Source organism: Silene latifolia, chromosome 9 (assembly GCF_048544455.1).
Source record: "Silene latifolia isolate original U9 population chromosome 9, ASM4854445v1, whole genome shotgun sequence".
Lineage (NCBI taxonomy): Eukaryota > Viridiplantae > Streptophyta > Magnoliopsida > Caryophyllales > Caryophyllaceae > Silene > Silene latifolia.
In genome coordinates this window covers 75,774,170-75,784,768 of record NC_133534.1, presented here as the reverse complement: position 1 = coordinate 75,784,768, position 10,599 = coordinate 75,774,170, and the positions used below count along the sequence as shown (strand labels likewise).

The 10,599-nt window shown below is 35.4% G+C and overlaps 3 protein-coding genes across 3 annotated transcripts; 2 read left to right on the top strand and 1 right to left on the bottom strand.

Annotated features, from left to right (window-relative positions):
* The first annotated feature begins 5,848 nt into the window (after positions 1–5,848).
* On the top strand, positions 5,849–7,246 carry LOC141601231 (uncharacterized). The gene is made up of 2 exons (XM_074421494.1): positions 5,849–6,630; positions 6,868–7,246. Exons 1-2 carry the CDS (start codon positions 5,849–5,851, stop codon positions 7,244–7,246), a joined length of 1,161 nt encoding a protein of 386 aa, XP_074277595.1.
* An 81-nt stretch (positions 7,247–7,327) lies between these two features.
* LOC141601230 (uncharacterized) lies at positions 7,328–8,540 on the top strand. The gene is made up of 2 exons (XM_074421493.1): positions 7,328–7,540; positions 7,635–8,540. The coding sequence occupies exons 1-2, from the start codon at positions 7,328–7,330 to the stop codon at positions 8,538–8,540; spliced, it is 1,119 nt and encodes a 372-aa protein (XP_074277594.1).
* A 1,274-nt stretch (positions 8,541–9,814) lies between these two features.
* LOC141598173 (putative sulfate transporter 3.4) lies at positions 9,815–10,354 on the bottom strand. Its single transcript, XM_074418074.1, has 3 exons — positions 10,144–10,354; positions 10,005–10,070; positions 9,815–9,907 (listed from the first exon to the last, which is right to left on the bottom strand). Exons 1-3 carry the CDS (start codon positions 10,336–10,338, stop codon positions 9,830–9,832), a joined length of 339 nt encoding a protein of 112 aa, XP_074274175.1. The 5' UTR covers positions 10,339–10,354; the 3' UTR covers positions 9,815–9,829.
* Positions 10,355–10,599: the final 245 nt, after the last annotated feature.

The window sequence follows — 10,599 nt, the reverse complement described above, 5'->3', positions numbered from 1 at the left end:
AGCATTAATTTAAGAAGATTACAACTCAATGTAAAATATGGAGATCATTGCACCAAAAGGCATATAAAAAAATATTTACAAACACAATTCGAAATTTTAAACGCTTTGTACCAAAAGACAGAAAAAAATTGAACAGGCGACTACGGAGTTTCCTTTTTCCCTTACTCTGCTCATTTTCATAAAAAACTCATTTTTATAATTTGAAACTTTAATCAATTGGCGCAAAAATCTTTAATCAATTGGCGCAAAAATCCACTTGTACATTAAAAATAATGTAGAAATTAGAGTTGAAAATACTCTCCTCATATATACATAAAAACACTCTCCTCATATATACATAAAAACTTCAAAACCTAATTTGAAACTTAAATCGTTTGCTATCAAAACGCACCTGAGCATGAGCCGTATCTTAAATTAGATACTCTGCTCATACAATGGAGTATGGAGAAGACTTTCCCCTCAGTCTGCTCATTTCCATAAAAACTCCGTTTCCGATTTTTTTACAATAATCGTTTGTCGCTGTAACACCCCAAGTTATTGAGAGTAAGGTTGTCCCACATCAGGGAATTGAGGAGGTTGTGATATGTTTATAAGGGATTCCATCCACCACTTAGTAACAAGGCTTTGTGCTTTTGGGCTTAAGTGAGGACAAGTAATGGGCCCAAAGGTGCATACCGATCATATTGGGGTTGTGTTACGACCGTGGTGGGTCGGGTTGTTATAGTCGCCTAAAGGAACTTGGACAAAAATTCAAAATGTTGGGAGTATATTTTCCCCTCCAAAACAGAAATTCAATTTGAAAATACTCTCCTCATTTAAATCCCGTGCTCATTTACGGAAATTGAAACTTTAATAGTTTAGCGCCAAAAGGCACTTGGACAGAAATACAACAAAATGGAGTAAATATTTTTTCCCTCCAGAACATGGCGTATATTTTGCCCTCGAAAACAGAAAATAAATTGGAAAATACTCTCCTCATATACATAATAATTCCTTTTGCTAATCTGAAACATTAATCGTTTTGACTCCAAAAGGCACTTGGACAAAAATTATATTTGAAAATACTCCTCATATACATAAAAGCTTGATTTCCTTAATTGAAAATTAAGGAAATTGGCGCCAAAAGGCACTTCAAAAATTCCAGTTTTTAAAAATATCCAAAATTGAATTTAGAAATCTGTTGGCGCCAAACAAAACTCCATCTTACATTTCAATACTAAGAGCCACCCATATATAAATAAAGAGGATGTCACTCCATTAAATTACACAAAGCTGTACACAAATTATCATTATGGATCCACCTTCATCTGAGCATAGTCAAAAGAAAAGAAAAGACATTGAAAGAGAAACCAATCAAGGTAATCATGGTATCAATATTCATATCAAATTCGATATAATATCAATATGTTTTAGTTATCTATGAGTACTATCATGTTACTATGTTTGTTTAATATGACTTACACAGGTGCAAGAAACATACGCCGTTCTGCCACACCTATGGCAGACACAGCTAATCATAGACAAAGTAGCCATAATAAAAATCAAAATTATGTCAACCCGAGAGGTAAAAGACTATATTATCTATGTAATTTTCATGAAAATTAATGTTTATATAAATTTAAAATAATTTATCACCATCATATGCCGTCTTCATACAAATAATTTACGAAAGATAGATGCATATGACATTTGCTATTAAGTAACCATGTTTGTGGGTAATAATATAACTACCAAACAGATTTGTCATCAACATATCCAAATCAACAACTCGCTTCCAACTTGGACACACACCTCAATAGTAGATCTAAAAGTACAAGTAAAGGAAAAGCTCTTATGTCTGGAAACGCTCAGGGTATTTACCAAAATCTAACTTCTATATTAATGTAGACAAAGAACTTTAACCTAAATCTCTATTAATTCGATTGTGTTTGTTTTTCCATATTCTATCCTGTGCTTATGACGACATACACAGCTTCAGGAAACAGGCGCCACATTGCCACACCTCTAGCAGACATAAGCAATCTCAATCTCAGAAGTAGTAATCAATTCCCTAATTATGGTAACACAAGAGGTGAAAGAATATAATTCATCTACGTCCTATAGAATTATCTTAAGATCATCATAGTGTTTACCTCAACATCATCATTTATGTTTTCCCTTCCCATATTGTGTGCTTAGATATTATTTAAGTGACTAACAAAATTCATATGATGTGTTTGAGTAACCAATAACCAGAGAAGTCACATCCATAATTTCCAACTCAACAAATTGTATCCAACATGAACTCGCAGCGCAATGATAAGTAAGAGTAAAAACAAAGGAAAAGCTCTCATGAGTGAAAACAATCAAGGTATTCGTGAATAATCTCACTTCTTTACTATTATGATCAAATACTTTCAACTACATTTTTGAATTACCGTATATTCAACATTCACTCTGTTATATACCCCATTTTACACGTAGAACATGTTGGACAATCAGTATTAGAGCTAAACAAATACAATGAGATGGAAAGACCAGACATCTACATTCCGCTTAATATTCCACTTACGGACAACAATCATGGTAATTATATACTTCCTAACGTGAAATTCTGTTAAACTATGATTACAGTTATATACATCCAACCTTTTTGAAAATATGTATTTACTGAGATTAGTCATGTTTATGTTTGCAAGCATATTTTTTATGCTCAAATATATCAAGAAGGAAGAGAAAACTGATCCTTTCAAATAAGAGATCGACAAATGCAAGAGATTCACATCAATTACAGAGTTATCCTTTAACATGTCCATTTCACAGAAGTACTTACGATATAACAGGTCCCTTACATGTGGATTTTAACGGTAAGATCCACTTTTCATTATAGTTAATAGTTAATGACTAATATGATTGTTTATGTCGTTGACATTATTTACCATTCTTACTGGTGTGCTTAGGAGTATTCAATATTGATACACTAACACGCAAACTTAACGCGAACAATGCAAGAAAAAGGAGAAGTTATATCTTATCTGAAAAGAGATCTGGAAATCCCCGAGCTGGTCTCGATGAACTTTCTACTTCATCCACGCCTTTGAGCTGCATTAACACAGGTACAGTAAAAAAAATAAGTTCCCAAAATTGCATATTATGTTATTATCAAAATATCATATTAATGATTGTATCATTTATAATGCATACGTATACAATTTGAGTAGCAAAATGAATTGCTCAGGAAACATAAACATGAACATATTTGCAAACAGTACTCCAACATTCGCAAGTCATTCCGGTTAGACCTAACTTCTCTAAATATAATTCAGTTTTAGTTCTACAATTAATTTTTTTTTTTGCATTGGAACCGTTAACATATAATTATTTATGTCAAACAAAGTCAGAGTAAAAAAAAAAACTTAATTGAGTAACTATAAAAATGATTATAACCGAGTCAGCTAACTACTCTAAATAATATATAGTTTCCAACCTCTTATAGGTTATAACACACAAATTGTTATCAGTAATTTCAAGAAGCCAACAATGCAAAGCACAGAGGTTATTCAATCACTGATACGAAATCTTAGTTCGTCCTACGAAGAACAGGTGAACAGAACACACAACAATGATGCACAAGATACTGTCAACAATTTTGAGCAACCAACTTTACAAAGCACAGATATCATTCCATCAACTATAGACGATATATACGATGAGTCGTTGTATGACACAGACAGTGATAATGATGGTACAGTCGACGAAGGTATTTAGCTTAATTTAAACTGTGAACAAATATACATTGAGTTTAACATTAAGTTATATTGTCAACTCTACTTATTTCCATTCCCCTTCACAGCTCTACTCCAAGGTTATTGGGATATCGGAGACCCAGAGTTTGAGTGTAAAAAGTGCTATGCACAAATGTGGTATGAAGAGAGAACACCCAAGAGTACCAAACCTAAACAACCTTTGTTCTCAATGTGTTGTAGTGGTGGTAAGGTACAACTACCTTTATTGAAAAAACCACCTCAATTACTCCACGACCTACTAAGTTCTGTACATCCACAAAGCAATCATTTTTTTGAGAACATTAGAGCATATAATTCAATGTTCTCCTTCACATCAATGGGTGGCAAAATCGATCATTCGGTAAACCGAGGTCGAGGTCCATACACTTTCAGGATGGGTGGTCAGAATGTTCACCTGATTGGCAGTTTGTTACCAACAAATGGGTCCCGTCCAAAATTTTGTCAACTATACATATATGATACTGAGGAAGAAGTCAACAATAGAAAGGATGCTGCAAGGTTATCCAGATACATCTTATATTCTTTGAGCTTGCGTGAATTTAATCAGTACTCTTTCTAATTTAAATTGTATGAATTGTTTCATAAGCCTATTATTGTATTTTTAATTTTGGAGTTCAGGGGGTAATCCTCAAAGGTTTGATGACGAGCTCATCAATTCTTTAAAACCAATGATCGACGAAAAGAACACGTTGGCATTAAATTTCAGGATGGCTAGAGATAGAATTAGTTCGGGTGTTGCTGGTGACATAAAGATGAAGCTCATTTCCAAGCGAACGACTGACGGTAGAACTTATAATCTCCCAACGGCTTCTGAGGTTGCAGCTCTTATTGTTGGAGATATTGAGAACACTATTGATAAGAGAGATATTATAATTGAGCGTCAAAGTGGCAGATTACAACGTATATCAGAACTGCATCCTAAGTACCTAGCGTTATAATATCCATTACTTTTTTCATATGGGGAAGATGGGTTTCGACTTGGTATCTCACATAGTGATGAGTCAATTGCCTCATCTAGCAAGTCAGCTAAACCACATAATGACCTAACATTGCGTGAGTGGTTTGTATTTCGTCTACAAGATAGGCCAATTGATAAGGAGGCCCCAACCATTTTGCTTTCCCGACGACTATTCCAGCAATTTTTAGTCGACGGTTATTTAATTGTTGAAGGGCAACGATTAACATATTTTCGATTTAATCAGCCAAAACTTCGATCAGAGAATTATAATAACCTTGCTAACGCAGCAGCTTGAGGCGAAACAGAAGCTGGGAGTCGCATTATTCTTCCGTCCACATTTCTAGGATGTCGGGGGTACATGAGGGAAACGTATCAGGATACTATGTGTATCTGCAAGTGGTGTGGCTACCCTGACCTCTTTATTACTTTCACATGCAATCCAAAGTGGCCAGAAATAACTAGGTTTGTTAAAAAAAGAGGAATTAGGCCTGAGGATAGCCCCGATATTCTATGTTGAGTTTTCAAGATCAAGCTAGATGAGCTTATGAAAGACTTGAAAGAGCGACACATATTTGGACGCACAAGGGGAGGTAATATGACAAAAACTTTGTTTTATTACCAACTATTGTAATTATGCATTATAGTAATATTATATTACTGAAACTTATTACTTTTGGCTCCATTCAATCTGCAGCCGTCTACACTATTGAATTCCTAAAACGAGGTCTACCTCACGCTCATATATTACAGTTTTTACACAGCGACGACAAGTTCCATCAAGCTGAGGAGGTTGACAAAATTATATGTGCTGAACTGCCGGATCCAAAGGATGATCCAGCTCTTTATAATGCAGTGTCGGAGTACATGATGCATGGTCTATGTGGGTTGGAATATCCTAATTCGCCATGTAATGTTGGATCCATATGCTCTAAAAACTTTCCAAAGGACTTTTGTGAAAGAACAACTTCTGATCGTGATGGGTATCCTATCTATAGGAGGAGAGACACCGGTGTTTTTAGTCGTTAAAAAGGGACACAAGCTTGACAATAGATATGTGGTCCCATACAATGCGAAGCTGCTTTTAAAGTACCTAGCCCACATCAACATGGAGTGGTGCAACCAATCAAATTCCATCAAGTACTTATTCAAATACATCAACAAGGGATATGATCGCGTCACAGTCCATACATCCTACCAGCGTCCAAATGAACAGAATCCTGGCGTAGTTGATGAAATTCAGCAGTATATGGATTGTCGTTATGTGTCGGCATGCGAGTCTGTATGGAGATTATATGGGTTCGAAATCCATTTAAGAACTTCACCCGTCCAACGACTGACGTTCCACCTGCCAGGTGAGCAACCGGTAGTATTCAATGATGACGACCCAATAGACGACGTCATCAACAGACTCAAGGTACAAAAGAGTCAGTTTCTTGAATGGATGAAGTGCAATGACAAATTTAAAGAAGCAAAGGATTTATTGTATATTGAGTTCCCCACGAAGTTTGTGTGGAACAAAAACACTAAAAAATGGACTCAAAGAGAGCGTGGGTTTTGTATTGGCAGAATACATCATATCTCTCCATCTTGCAGGGAACTTTATTATATGAGAATTCTTTTGAATTATGTCAAGGGACCTAAAACCTACGAGGACATACAGACTTTCAATGATTTTGTACATCCTACTTTTAAAGAAGCGTGCTACGCTCAAAGGCTTCTAGGTGATGATAAAGAATATGTTAAAGCAATAAAAGAAGCGAGTTACTGGGATTCTGGGTTTTATCTCAGAAAGTTGTTTGTCATATTGTTGACGTCCAACAGTTTATCTAAACCCGAAACAGTGTGGGCTCAGACTTGGGATCTGCTTTCAGACGATATCCTCCACAGGTAACGAACATAATTACAAAATCGAGGTATTTATCCTTTTTTTAACTAAATGATATAGTTTTCTACAAAGTGTTTATATGTAATAATATGTGATTATGATTGTCTATGTGGTTTAATTTAATGCGTTTAAATAAATTACAAATTCACAGAACTGGAACTAACTCCTGAGGACCTGCAAAATTTTGCATTATGCGAGATTGAATCCTTATTACAGAGTAATAGTACCAGTCTGCGCAGATTGGAAAACATGCCATTCCCTGATTATGAAATGGCTGCATTACAAGGGAACAAGTTTATAATTGATGAGTTATCGTACGATAGAGAGGCCATGCGTGAAGACCACATGAGACTTACCGCCTCTATGACCGAAGAACAGAGATCTGTTTATGAAGAAATAATGGATAGCATTCTAAATTGCCGGGGAGGTATTTTTTTTGTGTATGGTTACGGCGGGACAAGTAAGACGTTCATTTGGAAGACCTTATGTGCAGCACTAAGAAGCCAAGGAGAAATTGTTCTACCCGTAGCTTCAAGTGGAATTGCAGCGATTCTACTTCCTGGAGGAACGACTGCACATTCCAGATTTGGTATACCCATTAATATAACAGAGAATTAAACATGTTATAGGATTAAACCGGGTACCGATTTGGCGGAGCTCCTATTCAGGACAAAACTGATCATATGGGACGAAGCGCCTATGACTAATAGGCATTGTTTTGAGGCTCTTGATAGGAGTCTCCGTGATATTATGAGGAATTCAGTGCATGGAGACCCGGATAAACCCTTTGATGGAAAAGTCGTCTTCTTCGGTGGTGATTTTCGTCAAGTACTACCTGTTGTCCAGAATGGCAGTAGGCAAGATGTCGTTGGCGCTTCAATTAGCTCTTCTCCTCTATGGAATGACTGTAAGGTATATACGTATTTGATCCTGTACTGTTGTAACTATTTTATAATTTTTTATTTCTTGAATATTATGAACAATGTTTTTTTTGGCTATTCCGCAGGTACTTAAACTTACAAAAAACATGCGTCTACAAGTTGGATCATCCAATTCAAATGTTGACGAGATAACGGAATTTTCAGAGTGGCTACTAAAGGTGGGCGATGGATTAGCCGGAGATCCCAATAATGATGGGGAAGTCAATCTAGAAATGTCTAGCGAAGTCCTTATCAATGAAGCAACTAACCCTATTGCATCAATTGTTGATAGTATATGCCCATCACTGAAAGAAAATTTAGGTAATCCAAATTACTTGCAGGAAAGAGCAATTCTTTCACCTACTCATGAAATTGTGGAGTTGGTTAATGAGTATGTATTGTCTCAAATTGAAGACGTTGAAAGAGAATACCTTAGCTCAGACGAGATTAGCAAAGACGAGATGAATATAGGTGTTCATGACCTTTATTCCATTGAATGTTTGAACACTATTAGGTGCTCCGGTCTTCCAAATCACGTCTTAAGGCTGAAGGTAGGCGCTACAGTCATGCTCCTTCGAAACATCGACCAAAGGAACGGACTATGTAATGGTACTAGATTGGTGGTCACTCACCTAGGAGAACGTGTTATCGGAGCTACCGTCATATGTGGGAGCAGACAGGGCGACAAGGTATTGATCCCTCGGATAACATTGTCCCCTTCCGATAATACTAAGTTCCCAGTAAGGTTTGAGAGGAGACAATTCCCTTTGTCAGTTTGTTTTGCAATGACAATTAATAAGAGTCAAGGGCAGTCTCTATCTCATGTTGGTTTGTATCTGCCAAGACCGGTGTTCAGCCACGATCAGCTATATGTAGCTCTCTCCCGAGTGACAAGTAAAAAGGGATTGAAAATCCTTATTACTGACAAAGACAGGGAGATTTCGCATTCTACAACCAACGTGGTTTATAAGGAGGTTTTTAATAATTTGTAAATTATGATATTTACCATAGTAAGAGCTTTACATTTTCAACTTTTTAATCAAGTAATGAGGATACATTTATAATTTTTAGTTTTTACATTTGGCACCGATCAATAAAATTTGTGTATTAATATTGGATATTGTTTATATGACTTCCTACATCATGTCTACAATAATTATTTATACTTTAATCGGTTTAACGTAAGCTACTAGAACACATAGTAACAAGAACAACCACCAAATGAAATACAAGAAAGAAATTCAAAATTTAACAATTAAATCGAACTGATATAAGAGGAACCAATTTACTATAAGAGGAACCAATTTACTGAAAGTAACAAAAAACCCAAAGTAATTATTTGCAAAAATTCCCAAAACCATGGACACTACAAGTTTTCGTGTAACGCGCTATTCTCTAATTTTTATAGTTCAACTATTCTATATAGATTCATTTTCGGAAAATACGAAGAATATCATGAGATGGGCGAAAAAGCCAGCGGGAAAGATTAACAGGTTAAAATAATCAGAATTCCTGAACAGAATTATAACGACATTTAATAAGCGACACCAATTAAAAAAATCAAGAATTATAAAATCAGATAACTCTACTGACATCACTCTGCTAATTATAATGCCAACAATAAAAAAAATGCATCAAAATTATAATGCCATTCAGTAAGTTAAGTATACTTTTATCGGATGAAAAATACTAATATTAACAATGTTTTTATCACAATTATAATTTATAATGCCCTATGTATTCATCCATCAGTTACAAATTATCACACAAGTTAAAGCACCACATGTACAAATGAAAAATACATGCTTCATAAAGACGAAACATTATACTAACTCCAATCAAGAAATACGATTGTGCAAAGTAACATTAAGAACGCTAAGTAGAGAGCGATGAAAAATACTTACACAGAGCAAGAAGTTGAACTTTTGAATTTTTTACTGCCAAGTCTCTACTTAATTATCTTCAATGCGTCCTTTGCTTGCCTACAAGATAAATGCTTGATTATATGCAAAATTTCATCTTCGCTTTTTCCCATAATACAAAAAAAATAACAACTAAACTTTTTACTCTAAAATCACACATTAAAAGATATGATTAATAATGATTTATTTTTCTTATCGGGAATAACAATATCACCCAGTCCCAGCACGGAAAACGGTCGTTCAGCAACTCCTCTAGGGAACAAAAGCCGTCGACAAAATGAAATTAACAATATTGGCCTAACCGATTAACTCCATATTAAGAAACAAAGCTATTTTTGAAGGACCTAAGAAACTCATCTTTATAGGAGCATCGATATGATGACTGATGTTAAAGAGGCAACTGCTGATATCCAGAAGAGCTTAGGTTTCTTCAAGCTCTACCAAATTACACATATTAACACAACATAAGAGGAAACATTAGATCAATAATGTAATAAAGACATGGAAAAATTCAATTTAATTCAAGAGGCTTACAATTTGTCTTGCTGATAGCATAAACACCAGAAAACTGATCCCTATGATAATTGCTTGCCATGACCACTACAAAAAAAAAAGATGAAGTTTGTTCATCTGTATACATCCTTAAGTTGCTAAGTACTCCATATTTTATTACCTCATTCTTGTGGCTAAAAACAGATTTTAGGACGGGAACAATCTGCATTTTGTTGGTGAAATGAATAATACCAAGCAAATCTATAAGCTGTTGGAGAAAAACGATGATTGCTACCCCGGCTGTGAAACCAATAAGTGTCGCCTTCGATAGGAAATCTATTATGAAACCCAACCTACATTCATGTGATTCCGCCATGGATTATGAAGAAAAGGTTCACTAGTCCATTTTAAAAAACATTAATGAACCAATTATAAAGCTTATAGTTACATAATCATTTGATTAGAGAGGTACCTGGAAAAGCCCAAAGAATGGCACCCGTTTTGAAAGAGCCGAGAGAAAGCATCTCAATAATGGAGGTAAGGATGAGATCTGTCGTCGCGCATGCCGATTGAACCTATTTCGATGGTTTATAAATCAACGGGCATTATGCATGTTTGGCGAGAGAGAAGGGCAAAA

Coding starts and splice junctions, on each gene's coding strand:
- LOC141601231 (XM_074421494.1), top strand. CDS start 5,849: ATGGAGTGGTGCAACCAATCAAATTCCATCAAGTACTTATTCAAATAC. Junction 6,631..6,867: donor TCAGACGATATCCTCCACAG/GTAACGAACATA, acceptor CAGTCTGCGCAG/ATTGGAAAACATGCCATTCC.
- LOC141601230 (XM_074421493.1), top strand. CDS start 7,328: ATGACTAATAGGCATTGTTTTGAGGCTCTTGATAGGAGTCTCCGTGAT. Junction 7,541..7,634: donor CTCTATGGAATGACTGTAAG/GTATATACGTAT, acceptor GCTATTCCGCAG/GTACTTAAACTTACAAAAAA.
- LOC141598173 (XM_074418074.1), bottom strand. CDS start 10,338: ATGGCGGAATCACATGAATGTAGGTTGGGTTTCATAATAGATTTCCTA. Junction 10,071..10,143: donor TTTTTAGCCACAAGAATGAG/GTAATAAAATAT, acceptor TTTTTTTTGTAG/TGGTCATGGCAAGCAATTAT. Junction 9,908..10,004: donor TGCTATCAGCAAGACAAATT/GTAAGCCTCTTG, acceptor GTAATTTGGTAG/AGCTTGAAGAAACCTAAGCT.